The following is an 18,637-nucleotide window of genomic DNA, read 5'->3' on the forward strand; positions in this document are numbered from 1 at the left end:
CGACGTCACGATTCGACGCAGCATTTTCTTTTCAAATGTAGGTAATGGAAAAAGGTGTAGCTAAGAATATGTTTCTTTAAATTCACATGAACTATTCTTTTTCTAAATTTAATCGTAATTCCTAGAACTAGAAAAATGTAGAGAATATAAGTTAAACTGAGATTAAAGTCAATCTACATTGAAAGAAATGAATATTAATCACTGATCAAAATTGGAATTATGAAAAAATCGGAGTATTTATTTCTCACTTCTTCAAGCGCAGAAGGTGCAAAGGTGCAAAGAATGTATGCTGTATTCGCTGCTACTGTGGACGTCGCGTTACGTCGCGTCGCGCAGCGGCGGGTGAGATTCGAGATCAATAAGGATCGCGACGATGTCGCGCATGACTGAATTATTTTGCGAATTGCAACAATCCCGAGGAGGTTATGACGATGACCGGGGCCCAGGTCGATCCCATATGATCCCGTCGTCTGGCTCGCGTGATAGATAGAAAGCGGCATTCGGTGCTCATAGGACTTCTCGGGCAGACGACGACAACGGCGACGATGTTCGAAGGGGCTATAGCGGCATTTTTGAACCGCCTGCTGGGCAGATACGTGGAAGACCTGGACACAGAGCAATTCAACGTCGGTATTTTCTCCGGGGATACATGCCTCACTGACCTGAAATTGAAGCCCGAGGCTCTGGTACAAATTCTTTCTTTTTCCTAATGAGTCATCAGACGATAAAAAAAATTTTCAATATAGTTGAATGTTACATGTACGTTCTTAATATGTTATTGTTTTTGCAGTATCAATTGGGATTACCAATTAGAGTAGAGATTGGCTTGATAGGGAAAATTATTTTGAAAATACCATGGTCTGGACTCTTCTCGCAACCCATTGTGATATGCATAGAGGTATCGAATAATCTATGTATGATTGTTTGCAATAATGAGATATATTATATATTAAAATAATAATACTGCTTTTATCTTTTTAAGGATGTATATGCAGTAGCAGTACCTGCATTATCCGGTCCATATGATCCAGAGATACAGAAACGTTTAATAAGAGCGGAAAAAAAGAAGATACTTGAAGATCTTAAAGAAGATGATATATTTAGAGCTGGTAATCAAATAATTTTGTTAAATATTGTTTATTAATAAAACGCTTTACAGAGATATTCACCTATCAGGAATAATGATAAATAGCTATTTTTATTCAAAGCGATTTGATCTGCGTCTACATTTATGATTTTCTTCTGTAGGTCTACCTCCTCAACTATTCGATGGTCTATTGGCGTCAGTTACAAAGAACTTTCAGATTACTATAAATAATGTACATATTAGATATGAAGAGAAAATATTGCGCAACTTCCTCTGTGCCTGTGGTATATGTATACAAAGTATATCTATAACGACTACCAACAAGTAATTTGATAATTCATATTAAAGTTATATTTTTTTTGATTGTGTGCATCCAGTATTATGATTAGAAACAATGAATTCCAGCAAATGGAAGCCCGGGGTGTGTGCTACAAATTCACAAACGGTATACCAGCTAATACGGGCAGAATCGCTCAGCGTGTACATGGATCACGACACTGAATCCTGCATAAATGTTGAGGGCAATTGGGACATGTCCACTTTACTCGCGTGGAAAATCACGATGCATCGAGCTTTGCAAACGTTTGGAATGAAGAACAAAGAGTTTCAGTTTTGTATGTTTGAGATACTTACCTGTGGAATACATATCATTATCTTGCGTTTAAAAGAAACATTTCAAATTCTTTGATTTTAACGAAATTTTTTTTGTCCACAAGTGTTGAAGCCATTTACGGCCAAGATTAAAGTCATTATACACAAGGGCACAGAAACGCAGGCTTCACGTATGTTAGTCGATATTGTACTTCAAGATGTAGCGATGCAATTATCCGAAGCGCAATACGCCACATTTTGTCATATTTATGACTCCTTGCTACGTGCGACTATTAACAGGTAAATTTGCAGTATCTAATATTTATTTATTTTAATGACACATGCATTTTTAATAAACTGATAAAACTATTGATTAAAAACTAATGTGAACTCTTTTTCTCTTTCTTTCTCTCTTTTAATTACCGACAGGCCATATGCTAAATATCGCCCTGAAAAAAGCGTGTATGAGGAATCGTCAGCCTGGTGGAAATACGCGTATAATTTTATTTTGAATCACTACATTAAGCCGTACACTTGGTCACATATAGCTAAACACAGAGAAAATTATAAAAAATACAAAGAGACATGTATCCAAAGTTTACAACGGCCAAACGATACGGAGTTGAAATTGGATATGCAGAAACATGAAGACAACCTGACAATATTAAATGTAGTGATTGCAAGAGAACATGCTAGACAGGAATTGAGAAACAAGGATATGGAGCGAGAGTGCCAAATCACAACAATGAGTTCATCGAAAGAGGACTTGCAACACAATGTGGAATCTATATTACCAGATCAAGCACAAGATGTAACAAATCAATGCAGCAAGGGGGAAAATCCAAACTCATTGCCAGATATAACGGAAAATTCGTCTATTTCAAAGATAAAAGAAAAATCGCTGAAACAAATCGGTGAGCACGTTTGTTCTTATTTTATATTTCTTATTTTATAATGCATTTTAATAATTCCAATTAAGAGAAAATTATTATAAAAATTATAAAAAATATTTGAGAAAAATCTGCATTTTTAAATATTGTTTATATGAAGAATTTTTTTAAATTGCAGATTACAAATTAAACTTTACTTTGGCAAATTGTTGTCTAAGCCTTCTAAGTAAAGGCAAAGAAATGCTGATCGTAACCGTCACGCAATTTCTGACAAGTGTCGAGGCACGGCCTACATTATTAGCTTTCAAGATATCTGTTCGTGCTGAAAGTTTTGTAATTGAAGCTATATCAACCGATGGCGATTTGGTTCCTCTAATTACAGTAGATAATGTGTTAACAGGTAATGCGCCTGTCTGTGTAGGCGATTTATAAACTATTGCAGAAATACTAATTGTAATTATTATGTGTGACAGGGAATGTATCTACGTATTTTTTGGCGATAGATTTTGAGAAAAATGGATTAAATATGGATCCTATTTTTGAAGTAGCTATAAAGTTGGAAGCTATTGAAGTGACTTACCATCATGTAGGAATGCTTTTATATATGACTTCAAATAATATTTTGTTTATGATTTTAGTAATCTTTATAAATTGCTTTTCAGTTTGCAATAGTGGAAATTATTAATTTTTTTAAATTTAATACCAATTATCTCCACGATACGATTCGCGGAGTACACAAATTGTGGGACTACGTCAAAAGAAGATATCTGAACTTTGTGGACGACATCGTTTCACAGACATTGAGAATCAGCTTCAAAATAGACATCAAAAGTCCTTATATTATATTTCCCGAACACGGATCAATTCAAAAGTGTGTATTACGTACGATAGTATAGAATTAGATAAGAAAGTGCATATAAATATCATTTTATATATATTTACCTTTTTTTTAGAGGAGGGCATATACTCGTTTTGGATTTCGGTAACATAACGCTGACCAACGAGCTTCAAGCAACGAATTTACAATTGGAAGATGCCACTCTCATGGAACTAGAAGAATTACTCTATGACAGACTTAATATAATGTTTTCCGGTGCGCAAATTTTATTTTGTCATTCAGGCGATGATTGGCGCTCGGTGAGAAAACGGAGTGATTCAGAGTATCATTTGTTACCTAAGCTGCAAGCAAATGTAACACTTTCATACAGCATTAGACCCGAATATCGTCAATTACCACGGTAATATGCATAGTTACGCCGCCAAATTCTTGTTGACGCATCTTTTCAATATACGATATTTCACAGGACAAAACTTAATGTACACATCTCGAACATGAAGTTTAATCTATCAGAAAATAAACTACGATTGCTGACGTATTTCCTGAATAAATTGCTAGTACTGTACGAAAACAATATTGAGAAATATAAAGCCACCATAAAAAATTCGATTTTTGGACGAAAATCTAGTATTATTTTTATTTCAACGAAAGAATTAATGAAAGTACAATCCAGCGTATGCTTGCCATCTGTTATAGTAATGCATAGTGGTTTTAAACCTGTCATTAAGGAAGTTGTAACTAATAATGTACCAAAGCTTGACAGGTAATGTATATATACATAATGTATGTACATATACACTTTCTCAATACATATTTTGATCATTTTAAAAAGAAAATATTTTATTTTAAATAGAAGTGTCGTCTCTTCGGAAGTTAGTGAAGAAGATTTGGAATTATTATCTAAAACGATTAATTTGTCTGGATTTGACGATAATATATCTCCGTGTAATCACATTAATTTGTTGCTTCGATTTGCTATAGGAGAGGCAAGTACAGTTTCATTATTATATATATTATATATTAAGTTTTGTGTGTATGTGTGCGTGTGTGTGAACAGATATATCATTGACTTATTGATCCAAAATTTAGTTCTCCGTGAATTTGGAAGATACGGCAGATAACCGAGAACAGCCTTATTTAAATTTGAGAATGCATACCTTGTACTATGAAACGGCTATGATGGAATATGGTGTTGCTGTTCAGTTTGGCATCGGATCAATTTTTTTGGTTGATAAGACAAATGCTGGTATTACTGGATCATATTTAGAACTGATATCTACTGATGAGTCTTACGAAGTTCTCGTTGTTTCGTATCGTAAGGTAATTAATTTATGAAGATGTTACGTGTTTCAATACAAAAATATTGATTTATTTTCCCTTCAGGTTAAATCAAATTGCCCTGATTTTAAGTCACATTTTAAAAATATCGAACGTTCGCTGATTATGAATCTATTGAATATTAATATAAACTTTCATAAATCCGCATTGTTGAAAATGAAAGACTATTGGAATAAATTTCAAGCGTAAGTAAGACAATTTTTATATGATAAAATAAAAGTCATTTTGATACTTTGGAGAAACGCCAATTCTTTTATTTCAGTGTGTGCCACGATACTCTCGTATCTAAGTACGCCAAGAAAATGTGCACTACTATCGTGAAACGTGAACAATGGGACATCGATCCACCCATTCCACCAGGTATGAGTGTGTATCGCTTACTTGTTCTATTCCATTTTTGGAGAGGTTTGTGAGAGAGCGGGCTAAATTGTAGGTGGGTTCACTGATGTTGTTAACAATGGGGCATATAATGGCATTTATTCTTTATGAATCTTAAGAGTTTGAAGCTCTTTCTACTAGAAGTAACATCAATGGCCGCAAAAGCTTAACCCTTAGTTGGCACACTTCAGAATAGTTGGCTTGGGGTTTTCCAGATCCCAAGCACTAAAATGTGTACTGTAAAATAGCTGATTTTTATTATTATATTTTGGAAAAAATGTAAAGTAGTCTTTAAATGTTATTTTAGAAGATTTCGGAGTTTATTTTGATAAAATATAATTTTGAACGTGGAAAAGAATCTAAAAAGACAAAAATGACTACTTTAATTCAAAAATTCATAACTTTTTCATTGTTTCATGTTAAGAGTTAAACATTTACCTGAAGAATCTCGAGATACTATACTTTGAAAAAAAAAAGTTTATTGATGGTCGTTGATGCACTGAGGTCTCTACTGATTCCGTTTTGTTCATTTGCCATAGTTAGAATGATGTTATTGAGATTACTCTCTGTGCTCGAGGAGGTTGAGGGTTCTTCGAACTAATAATAAATAGCGCCACAAGTATAATTCTGAAACTTTAAGGACGAGTAAATTGAAGCTAAAGTAGGCTGGGGCCTCAGCTGGACCCCACGATGTTAACCAAGAGTTAAATCTAAAATAATTTTGTATTTTTTATTACTTTTTCAGGTGCAATTAAACTAAATTATTCAACCAGGCTCAGCTCGTTGGTAGTACGGTTCTGCGATAAGGATATTGATTTAATGGAGATTAAGATTTTGGGCTTGGAAAATGATTGCATCTATAATGCGAATGAAAGAATGGTGCTGCGTGTACATCTCAGGAACATACTTGCTGAAGATTTGATTAATGATACGCTTTATTCCAGAGTAATTGTCTTGACATATGTTTTTTACTACATAATATGCATACATATTATATATATATATATTTTTTAAACATTTTATTTACAGATTTTGACGACCGATGAAGATAAGGTTTTTGACCTGAAATACGTGAGACACACCCCACGATTATATAAATGTTCAGATATCGATACAAACCAGGATGATGTAATGTCGGATGGTACCTTCAAGCTTTCTATTGGACGAATAAATTGCGTGATCATTTCTAAAATTCTATACGATTTACGGGTATGATACAATTATGACTAATGCTCGTATTACTATAATATTGATATTTATTTTAACTTTTTCCACAGAATTTTATAATACCATTTACTTCTGTATATTACACGCGTTTTTTGTATTATTTGAAAAATAAATTCGTTGGAGGAATTGAATTGTTTAAGAGAAGCGCGACGAAATTGCATATTTTTATCGATATACAAGGGCCTACTTTTTTACTGCCACAAAAAAAAGATGCTCCGAGTCTCCTGGTTTTTGATACAGGTAGGAAATTGTGTGTTTTAAAACAAACGTATAGATTCAGAAAGGAAATTCTTTTAATTTCATTAAAAAAATTACTTTTAGGCATATTATCAGTTGAAAATTTTTTTAAAAATAGTAAACAGTCAGTCAAAGCGACCGCTGGCGATAGCAATTCATTAATAATTGATAATATTTTGGTAAAATTAAAATCTATGACTGTGTCCAGAGCAATTATGACGCTGACTCGAGACTTAGAAGTCCAGGTAAAGTTGCATTGATTTTAATTGATTAACTTACGTGACAATTTGTTAAAATTAAAATAATATTACATATAATATTACATATAATTTCAGGAACCCATTATCGAGCCTATACAAATTCAGTTTGATATTAAGAGAAAAACGGAGTATCGTAGTATTATTGAATTTCACACTTACGGTTTATTCAATGTGCAAGGTGCTATTGACATCATAAATATAAATTTAAGTCAGAAGGATCTCAAATCTCTTATATTAGTGTGGCAAGATAATGTTTCTAAGATACCACTGCTTAAGAAAATCAGCGAGAACGAAGATAGAATTTTGATGCAAAATTCCCAAAAGAGTAGCAACGAAGACGATGTTATGGTAAAGAAATTAGAAAACTTCTTAACGCACAATGAAACTGCACTGTGCGAAATCAATATTAAACTTACGTTGGAGGGTTTGCAATTAAATTTATTTATGGATACGGAAGAGGTAAATATTGATCTAGATGAATGTCTGCTGGAATATCGCTAAATACATTTTTATTTATACATTATTTTTATTATTTGCATTGCAGGTGTTGAGCTCTCCTGTGCGCGATTTAAATCACGGTCTGTGCAAGCTGAGTTTCGGGGAAACTATAAACACTTGGGATTTCTATAGTGACAAGAGTTTGAAAATGAAATTGTCGTTGCAAAGTTGCTTATTACAGGATACCCGCAAGGACTTGGTTATTGAGAAAAGGTATCCGTTGTATAATCGGATTGTACAACTAAAATTTAATAAAAATTTAATCAAAAATAAAAATCTCCTTTTTCCATTTTAGGATAATTCAATCGCCGGCAATATCTTTAGAAAAGAATTTAGAGTCTTTTATTTCCGTGTCGATGTCTCCTATAATTGATGTTACATACAGCCGTACTCAAGCAGAGGAAAAGTGTTTTGATGTTCTTATTCAAGACATACGAATTAATTTGTCTGTTCCTTTTTTAATGCACTTGGGACGTTACTTTCTGGATTCCTTACCCGGCGAACAGATAGAAAAAGGAATTATCAATCACGGATATGATAATAATAATCAGATGGTAAATACAACTTATTTAGATAATCTGTTCATCAAGCATATTTTTAATATATTAAAATACTTTTTCTCTCATGTATATTTCTCTTATCCTTAAAAATATCTTCTAAATATTAATAATTGAATTAATTCTCCAAATTTATTTGGTTTCAATCAAGAACCGGAATGCTTTAAATGCAGAAATTGACAAATTAAATTGTTCCCAATATTTTAAGGAGCAACCAGGTAGTTCGTCTGTGCATGCATATTATATATAAAATTGTTCTCTTGTTCAATAGTAATATTGTATGTGAAATATGTGTAATATGTGAAAATCTTTATATAATCTAAAGTGAAAACAAAATGAACAATAATTTTAATATGTCTAATGTTTAGGTACTTCTATATCAGTTAGAATACAAAAGCCAGACATCTTTTTATTCGGTGACTTGGAGAAGAGTAACACACATGTGATACGAATGCAGGCGGAAGTGTTTATTGAAAGTAGCAGACACAGCCGGTCCTCTTCAATAGTTTGTACTCTAACCAACATTAATGCTAAGACTAAAAGACAGGGGAATTATGAGTCTCCATGTTGGTTGTTATGTCCCTGTGATATTGAAATTTGTAAAAAGAAATTGTCTTGCGGCAATGAAGAAATTACTGTTGTTATAAATAATATCAATGTACATCTATCGGCGGAGGTGATTCATACTTTCGTCGACGTAAGTATTATTAGATTTGAAGTATGTGTGATACATAGGCCAGTATTCACAATCGGATCTTATATTTAAGATCATCTTAAGTACTGTCTTAAGATGCCATCAGCCAATCACAGAGCCGTATTAGTATCTTGCTTAAGACGATCTTGAAATAAGATTTGATTATGAATACCGATAATTGGATCTAAAATAAGGATTAAAGTTTTTTGAAGTATTGAGCATGCAGTGTTACATAAATAAATATGTGTATTGATAGATGTATACACTATATATAAATTGTGTTATATATTAATATCTAAATTCCAGATATTGAATGAAGCATCGACTTTTCTGAACAGTATTAATTCGAAAATAGATGACGGTACCAATCAGAATACAAATGTGCACAACAATCTTTGGACCTCAAGAAAAGTTTCTAGTATACCGTATAAGAAAACTGACGAAGGTAACTAGTTCACATACATTACAGATGTATTCTGTTTGAATTCCATTAACTGTTTATATTTGTTTAAACAAAGTTATATTTTTATAACATCTTTATATTTTTATTGCACGTCTTTTAGGTGACACGGAATTGTATCGTCGTCGCAACGATCATGTAACATTCAATTTGAGACCCGTATCAATATGTTTATTGTTGGAAATGGAACACGCCATAGGAAGAGTTCCAGTAATGAGAATGGAAACTGTCGTCACCACTACCATTAACGATTGGCGCAACAATTTTCACCTCGAATCCAACGTAAAACTTCACGCGTTTTGCTACAATAGAGCTCGCCAGAATTGGGAGCCGTTCGTGGAATTTTGCACGAAAGATGATGCAAACTATAAACCATGGGAATTTACTATCAAGGTGACTGACGTGCATTATATGTATTTTTTAATTATTTATTGATTCAATTTAATTTCTTCAGATTTATCGAGGTGAAGCAAGTATGATTAACTCTAACTGGATGGATCCTTGTCGCGACATAAAACAAGATCCAGTAAAATCGAGAAAGAAGGACATGCAGTACAATGGAGAGGATATGACAGACATGACGTTTATTGGACCTGACGCTGATATGATCTCTGTTACAAAAAAAGGTAAAGTTATTTATCTATCAACCACATGGAAATGTCACGTCTGATTATATTATTTAATTATATCTTCTTTGTTTAATTATAGTTTAATTATATATTATTAAATATATCTTCTTAATACGCAAAACCTGAAATCTATGTCATTAAATATATCTTCTTAATACGCAGAACCTGAAATCTATGTCACATACGAGGATGAATCCGACACGGACGATGACGAGAGCGATACGAAATTAACAAAGATTTCAAGTTATCTATTCAGTAATAATAGTGATGATGAAGAGAGCGATTCCGACGACTCGAGTACAAACGAGGACGAGGAATTTGAATTGATCCTAGATTGCAATCCTGAATGTTGTACGTAAATTTTTTATTGTATGCAAATGTACTGAATCTTAATTATTTGTACTCATGCTTTAATGTATCGTATTTTTTATCGCAGATAATCCTGATGTGCATGCACCACCAAAAACGAATTGCACCGCATCACACATTATTGTGTATTCGGAAGATAAAGTTAACATCACCATAACGCAAGACATGATTACAACGTGGAACGTGATTTTGAACGCGTTCACGCAAGCAAGGGGTGGAATCCCGTTTGTGCCTGCTAACACGCGGGAATTGACAGTGCTGAATGACATAGGTCACGCGAGTCGAGTGGAGCTACTTGTCCAAGAACAAGTAGACGGTAAGAGCGATACGCGCGTCGTAGGCGCGTATAGTTTTCACGACGGAAGTTCGCCAGTCAGCGTGCCCAGCAGTCCTGAAAATGAACAGGCGGCGGATCTCACGAGTCCCCAGTGGGCTGGTAAAGAAACCCTTGTGACTGTGTCGGAGTGTAAAGTTTTCCCCGCCGATTCACCAATGCACGTTTATAAATTGATAACCAGCGAACTCCTTCGTATCGTGTTTGATGGTAATTTTTGGACTTTAGCAAGTATATTCTCAGAAATTGTAAATACACAAATACTAACATTCTTTTATCTTTAACGCAGGCTTCGAAGATGTGTTAGTGTATTGCCCAAAGAAAGAAGCGCGTAATCTCGTATCGCTTCGTCCTGTTAGACATGAAGTTCGTTATTACCTGGTGATAGAGGCATCGATAAACACTTATTTGCACCGCACAATTTGTGTACGATCTCCATTACAGGTAATATGATCTTACTTATCTGATCGTTTAATATTTTCTCTTTACTAATTGAAAGATATGTTTCAGTTTCGAAACGAAACCTCGTATGCGTTGGGACTTTATTATAAGAAAGCAATAATAGACAAATTAGGCCTGACGCTAACTGGTGAAACTACGAATCCTTTTGATCATAATGTGAGAATGGCGATCATAGAACCTGACGCAACTTATAACATTCCTCTATATATTGCTTATCATTGTCCGATCCATGTTCTTCCTGCATATCTAGAGTAAGTAAAATTGCAATGTTATAAACTTGTTTTTAAGACATTATAGTAGAAGTAAAATAAAGCATATTTTATGTTATACTAACAAATATATTATTTACAGGAAATATCAAATTAGTGAAGAAGGAATTTATTGGAGAGATATGAGGGGTACAGCAAATGCATTTAAAGACGTATGCTGTGAAGCAAAAGGCGACAATAACCGCAATGTATTCTGTGTCAGGGCGGTATGCACAGAATTCCCGTTAATGACGCGTCCGTCAGGCTGTCAAGTACCGAATTACTTAATAAATATCGTACCACCTATTATTTTCAATAATCAGCTACCCTTTGTCATCGATGTCAATATACCTGCCATCAATTACGAGGTGAAAATTGAACCCGGAGAGAAAATAAATATGCACTCTCTGAATCATAGCAGTAACGTGCATTTTGTTTTCAAGGTACATAGAATCATTATTCGAAAAAAACTAGCTACATACAAATGTGTTTTATTGCATTGTTTAATTACACACTGTTCTAATAATTTTAGATACACAATTATTTAGGCACGACTTGGATGGGCGCGGTAAAACTAAATATGAATCTAGAGCGTAAGTTTGTGTTAATGTCTACAGACAGCGAGTCGGACTTGACGAAACCTTTTTTGCTGTGCTTAGAGTTGTGCAAAATCCTTAGCTGGAATATCATTATACAATCGCAGTATTGGATAATAAATAAGTCTGGCTTGCCGTTGTTTGTTCAGGTAAGCGGGGTATAATGATGCGGATTTTTTCCTAACAATAATAAATATATGCTTTAGTAAGTAACATTTTCTCTTAGGATTGCCATTCTCATATAACGTATGAGATGCCGGAAGAGGAATTAATGGTATTTTCCCAGAAGAATAATAAAAAGAGCATGGTGCAATTAAGGGCCCATCAATCCGAATGGTCAGTACCGTTTGGATTGGATGGGATCACATCGATGTCGTTGATCGTATGTCGCGATATCGAACGCGGACGAAAGTATCAGATTTTGACAGAGATAGAGAGTTCTCGTTTGTCGCCGATTTTCACCAAGATAATAACATTTCTACCGTACTTCTTCATCTGTAACAAAACCAAAAGGGCCTTGAGATTCATGGAGGAGAATGAAGAGGCCGATCTTTGGAACGATCTCTTGCCCGGGCAAGAAATGTCATTCTGGCCCGCTACGGAGTCTATGAAGATGAAAATAAAGTGGAGAAATAGCCAGCTGGTCTCGCAACATTTTGATATTACACATATGGGCAAAACTGTGTTGAGAATGGATAACGGGGTAAGACAGAGATACGCAATCGTTAGTTATGAGCCCCGAACAATTTTTATAAATAATTTCATTTAATCTAAATAGATAATTGTTAAGTTGCCAGCAATCAAAGAAATGATAATAAAAGTAGTGGACAAATCTGGCAATTGATTCAATATTAATTATTATTAATGAATTAAGGAATAATACAACGTTTTTCGGCCAGTCGCGATTTCTGGTTCTTATCAAGTGTATCTAAAATTTGTCACAAAACGTGTAAGTACTGGACAATTTCCTTATATTGTCAATCACACAATAAAATTATTGAGATGAATAAGAATAAAATAGGGGAATACATACTTGTTTAAATTATGTCAACTAAATTAGCGTCTGTCTATTATCGATTCGCGATAGAGAAACTTTAAGTATTGTTTCAAAGGACGTGTTAGAAAGCACGTCTGTACTCCACAACCTTTGTCAGTAGAAAAAAAGAGATAGTTGAAAATCACGTTTAACAACATTAAATGAATCTGTTAGAAAAATAACTAATCAAAAGTGTCTAAACAATGTTTATAATTTTATCGTATATAACGTTGAGATTGTCAGTATCTTTTTGCAGATTGATGTTCTTGAATTTTTTAATGAAGAACATTTCCGCGATCTCTCTTTTTTTGTTTCTCTTTGTGTAAAATATTAGGTTTTTACCAATTAAACTCATGATTAGAGATAAGCCGTGATTGGTAACTACATTGTGATATGCTAACAAACTTTTTATATTGCATTGGTGTTCTTTAATTCTCGTTTTCATGTGTCGTTTTGTCTGTCCTATGTAAGACAAGTTGCAATCTTTACAGTTTGTAGACAAGTTCCGTTGCCATAGAATCATCTATCCTGTCTTTACCCTTTTTTATTAAACTGTCTTTTTTGGTACAGTGTAACGTACATCTACAAATTTATCAAGTATATGTTTCAAATCCTCACTAGAGTTTTACATAAGGTAATACGATTCTTTTGCCATTGTCTGATTTTTTGTTAAACAGCATGTCATCACCAGTAATTGCTTTTTCTTTAATAAATTGAGCCATCTCCTAATATATTTGTTGACAAATGCGGTTGTTGAACAACAGTTTTTAACAATTTCGATGTTTGATCTATGGAATCGTTCATCAGACAACAAATACCTTGATCTATAAGATTAGTGATTGTATTAATTTTATAGCCCTTAGGATGGGAAGAGAAATAATTAATATACCAGTCTAAAAAGGTGGGTTTTCTGTACCAATTACATATCTCTTCTTTCTACTGACAAAGGTTGCGGAGTACAGACGGAGTACTTTCTAACACGTCCTCTGAAGCAATATTTAAAGTTTCTTTAGCACAAATCGATAATGGATAGACGCTAATTTAGTTGACGTAATTTAAACAAGTATGGATCCCCCTATTTTATTCTTATTTATCTCAATGATTTTATTGTGTGATTGAAAATGTGAGGAAATTGTCTGGTACTTACACGTTTTGTAACAAATTTGAAATACACTTGATAAGGGTTAAAAATTTTATTTAATTTATGTTGTAATATGTAACTTAAAAGCTTCTTATAAAACTTTTTCTTATAATCACAGTCAGCACTGTGCGTGGAGATTGAAGGTGGCGTCAATACTCCATACCGCATAACATTCCGAAGATATATCACCGGTGATATACCCGTGAGAGTGGATAATCTCTGCGACAAACTGTTTCTAAAGTTAAATCAAGTTGATTTAGGCCAAGTTGCATTGCTCAAACCATTCCAAAGTTTGCTGTACACTTGGGACGATCCTACTCAAACTAGAGAATTGATCTGGAATGTTTACAGTAATAACGCAATCGGATACAAAGCGCAATTTGAGACGGTAGTAGAGCAAAATATTGACTTCTTTAGTTTCTCAATTTATCTTTGAAAATTTTACGACTTTGGTTCTTGTAAAAGATTAATTTTTTAATCTAGTTTTTAGAAAAATTTATGTACATAGACTTATTGCTTGTATCTATCTTCAGGATGGCTACGGACACGAAAAAGTATCCTTCGTAACTATTGAACGACGTCATAGCGCGTCTCATTCTTCCATCACTCCAAAGTCGCTGGCGAATACGAAATCATGGTCGGAGGACACGAATGGAAGTGTCAATCACGGTCCTAGTGCGGAGAGCGAGGAAAAGTTACAAGGATTAGAGCATGTACATCAGGGTGAAGCGGAAGTTTACTGGGTGAGCTACATGGAAGGTGACCAACGCGTGTTGCTGTTTACGCAGCACGAGAGCGTGTACCTGAAAGCGAGGAGCATCATTGATCCCGAGGCGAGCAAAAGAGAAATATTCTTATCAATTGCAGCTATCGGAATCAGCATTGTAAGTGAACAACGATTTTATTTTTCACTCGTGGAAATATTATTCGAGCGCCTCCATGTATCATTTTATCTTTCTTGTTCATTTAATGTGAAGCAAAGATAAAATGATACCTGAGAGTGATGTTTCCGAATGCAATTCTGGATGTGATCAATTGAAGATTGACGTATTTTTTATAGATTGTACAGGAATCCAATCTTCATAACGTCAGGCGAGAGTTACTATACGCCAGTGTGATCGACTCCGCCGCGAATTGGGAGCTTTACTTCAGCAAACGATGGAGGAATCTGTCGCTGGAACTAACCGCCTGGTTAGAAAATAAATACACGAATTCTACGAAGATGGCACAGCTCGAGAATTTCATTGATGTACGTCGGATACCAAATATGTCTTCCAAACTGTATTGCGAATATATCATTCGACTCGTGAACATTGACAAAGTTAAAGATTTGACTCGATTTTATTGTATTTAATAAAATATAATATAATGTATGTTATTCATTATACAAATATATCTTGAATTATTAAACATGTAAAACATGTAAAACATGCTAATTCAGAATAGACAAATATTTCAAATATATCTATATATTGTAAACTGATTTTTTTTACTTTATCTTATAGTGAAGATGAATGAATAATCCGCCCTTAACAAATCTCTTCTTCTGCAGGTTGACTTTACAAAAATGCAGATGACTAAACCGTTTTTCGGCAAGTTGCGAAGGACATATTCACCAGGTATCTGGTTGCATTGTAGGAAATCCACAACACTTTGTTACTTGCAAGGATACGTTCATAGAATACAGGTATGCAATCATTTATATATTTACAACAATATATATAAATAATAAAATTTTTTCCCATTTTGTAGATCGATAATCAATTGAGTGAAGCTACCTTTCCAGTAGTTTTATACTCCAACTTACAAAAGACTTTTGTAAATTATGCTGGAAGCCGCAGATTGAAGCATTGCTTAGAGTTTTCGTATTTAAAGCAACGCAAATTAAGAAATATTATTTACAAGTACGTATGTACAAATGAAATTATTGTTTGTTAATATTTTTCACAATAATTTTTCAATGACATTCTTTCAGAGGAATATGTGTAATCATCAGGGAATTCAATTTGAATTTAGAAGAGACCTTCCTGTGCTCCTTGATCAATTTGGTACCTAAAACACCGGAAACTAAATACTCGATCGCTGCAAAACTCAGGAGAGACGTCTCCAACATGCGTGTTCTTTCGGTTGGCAAAATTCGTAATGTAATGTCGAATCTCGCGCGCGTAAATGCATAGACTTTGACTGATTTATGTGTTTGAATTGCAGGACACGAACGGCAAAAGGAAAGATTTGATAGAGCAGATATACATTTCTCCGATGACGTTGCGCTTGAAATTATTGGCCAACACGGACGGATCTAACGCGCGTAATTTTAGCAATGTGCTCGGTTATCACAATATTCTTCGATTTATCTTCGAGTACGCCGAGAGAGGTACATTTGAGAGGAATGTTGAATTCAGGTGAGGTGATTAATTTGAATAGATATAGATATAGAATACTAATAAGCGCCAATAGTAAATCTCATGATTTTTTTTATTCCTCATTTAGATTGCCCCATTATCGAAATAATTTTATTACCGTGGACAGTAAACGATTCCTCTCGCATCTTTCGCGCGTTTACGTGGCGCAAATTATGGAGCAGTTTCACGTGTTAGTGCGCTTTACTACCGTCCTGGGAAATCAGTATGGGTACAACTTTAAGTTACCTGGGAGCTATTTCTGCGAGCCGGATTTGGTAAGCGAGTAAAAGCATGATATATATCACGAATAGACGATACATCTTTCTATTGAAAACTGCACTAATTTGCAATGAGTTTTCAGTTATTAATGTGTGGAGATGAATCTGCGGAGAAGCTGGCGCACGAGGTCGCATGCGAGCTGGGACATGCTACACCCGACGGTACGCAAGCCTCATTTTTAAGCGGCCACGACGCTCACACGCTTCATTATAAGGTAAACGCTATAAAGCCACGGAAAAACAAAAAGTTACTCTTCCCAGCTTTAATTAATTAATAAATCTTATAATTCGTATGTGTAGCAACTTTTCAATTATCTAAAGATTAAGTCCTTGTGATTTTCATTAAATAAAATTCAATATAAATAATTAACTACAAAGAAAAATTTGATTCGATTCTTAGTGTTTGCAGCTGAAACACTAGATTCATGAAAATATTTTTGTAATGTAGCATGAAAATAGGAACTGAAATATTTGTTACATTTTATTTCTAGATGAAGGATATGAATTATCGGAATCCAGATGTGCAGTCTTCGGCGTTTCTAGTCGATCATTCGTTCGCTACAGAAATCGATTTGGAGACTTCCGGCTTGATCACTACGTCAACGAATAGTGAGTAGATCATTCCTGGGATGTAAGTGGGAGCATACGTAATCGTGCTGCGCACATCTGTTGATTCGCTCATTGCCGTTTCATTTCCGCCTCGACGTTTTTATTAAATCTCTTGCAAAATGACAGGCATTCATCGAGAAGAATTAAGATATTTCTTCAAAACATTGGGAAAGAAAACATCCGTGCTGTTCAAGGCAGAAAGCTCTTGTTTGAAAACTTATTCGAAAGTAATAGCGAACATAATAAAAAGGTATCAATGCTACTGGCACCAGTTTCTCTCGTGCATTCATTTTAAATACAAACTGTTCGTTTCACAGAGCACAAGAAATGGGTCTCGTGTGTAGAGTGCGACTGCCGCGTTATATTAATCCACATTTTGTGAGTGTCAGGACAATAATTTGCAATTTTCCATTAGTCTCTTTTGTATTATTAACAATTAAACATTGTTATTTAGGGCGTGGAATCATTCTCGACGCACAAAGCGAAAGGAATGTACTTATTAAACGCTATTAGTACAGGTCATTGTGTTCAAAACGATTCTTATTGGGGACACGCTGCGCTTCACGATGACGGAAAATACATTACACTCGTATCTTTGCAGTAAGTCTAATAATTATAATAAAGTGCTTTTATAATCACAGATCTTTCAACTAATTTGAGATCATGTTTAACATAACGAGTCTAATTGTTTGACGTATATTATTTAATATTGTGTTCTTAATAAACGACAAATCTTAAGAATAAATTTATTGCCATATTGATGCCCCCGATTGAAAATGTGAAAGAAACAATATCCTTCTAAAGATAAATTCTTGAATTATTTTTCAGACGGATATACTACATAGAGAAAGGAAGTACATGGGGATCATGGAATGTGAAATGGACTTTAGAAACTAATCAATTGTTGTCGCCACCAACTGTTGCTAAGAACAAACTTGTTTTGCATCTAACAGAGGTAACTTTCGATCTATTCACGAAAACTGATTTAACACGATCAATTATCTAGAATTCTAGAGAATTATTATGTGAATAATTCATTAAAAATGCACACATTGTTCTATTGCGTTAAAGATTCGAATTTTAGATTCGACACTAGGATATTAGGAGTTAAACAACATTTAAAACAACTTTGACATTTTAATGTCAATCGATCGACGCAGATTAAAGATCGCATTAAACTTGATTTCTAGAACGAGGAAGAGACGTCATCGTCCATGGTAGACTGGTATGTGGAAAGCGAGGCTACGGACATCTTGGAATGGCTATGTCGCAAAATAAACAACGCAATGATCTTGAATATGGAGAGCAGTATTTGTTCTAAATGAGAATTGGGAGTTCGTTGACGAGGCCACCGCAGAGGGGAAACAAAGAACAAAGGGAATGAAGAGATCAGTGTATTTACATATTTAGTTCAGCGTAATAAAAGTCTATACGGTGAATGCAAAAAAAGGAAAAACGCTATATATGTCTCTCTAATG

At 34.3% G+C, this 18,637-nt stretch overlaps 1 protein-coding gene across 3 annotated transcripts; it reads left to right on the top strand.

Annotated features, from left to right (window-relative positions):
* Window positions 1-383: 383 nt before the first annotated feature.
* On the top strand, window positions 384-18,608 carry LOC105835109 (vacuolar protein sorting-associated protein 13A). 3 transcript variants are annotated; one of them, XM_012678094.3, is made up of 50 exons: window positions 384-686; window positions 791-898; window positions 983-1,109; window positions 1,249-1,411; window positions 1,493-1,701; window positions 1,804-1,978; window positions 2,108-2,592; window positions 2,747-2,968; window positions 3,042-3,154; window positions 3,231-3,439; window positions 3,522-3,806; window positions 3,873-4,169; window positions 4,260-4,392; window positions 4,496-4,726; window positions 4,790-4,929; window positions 5,007-5,104; window positions 5,868-6,067; window positions 6,152-6,331; window positions 6,400-6,589; window positions 6,671-6,831; window positions 6,922-7,305; window positions 7,391-7,557; window positions 7,640-7,898; window positions 8,053-8,119; window positions 8,270-8,598; window positions 8,902-9,040; window positions 9,159-9,448; window positions 9,510-9,681; window positions 9,847-10,035; window positions 10,121-10,597; window positions 10,677-10,831; window positions 10,898-11,100; window positions 11,201-11,540; window positions 11,630-11,842; window positions 11,920-12,396; window positions 13,989-14,258; window positions 14,404-14,754; window positions 14,931-15,119; window positions 15,423-15,557; window positions 15,623-15,774; window positions 15,846-16,014; window positions 16,079-16,272; window positions 16,361-16,547; window positions 16,634-16,765; window positions 17,042-17,159; window positions 17,286-17,409; window positions 17,477-17,537; window positions 17,614-17,759; window positions 17,988-18,114; window positions 18,350-18,608. In XM_012678094.3, the coding sequence occupies exons 1-50, from the start codon at window positions 546-548 to the stop codon at window positions 18,482-18,484; spliced, it is 10,218 nt and encodes a 3,405-aa protein (XP_012533548.1). In that variant the 5' UTR covers window positions 384-545; the 3' UTR covers window positions 18,485-18,608. The 3 variants fall into 3 exon arrangements, with proteins under 3 accessions (XP_012533548.1, XP_012533549.1, XP_036140210.1); XM_012678095.3 differs by having other exon boundaries at window positions 15,846-15,996; XM_036284317.1 differs by lacking the exon at window positions 13,989-14,258.
* The last annotated feature ends 29 nt before the right edge of the window (window positions 18,609-18,637 follow it).

Source organism: Monomorium pharaonis, chromosome 3 (assembly GCF_013373865.1).
Source record: "Monomorium pharaonis isolate MP-MQ-018 chromosome 3, ASM1337386v2, whole genome shotgun sequence".
NCBI lineage: Eukaryota > Metazoa > Arthropoda > Insecta > Hymenoptera > Formicidae > Monomorium > Monomorium pharaonis.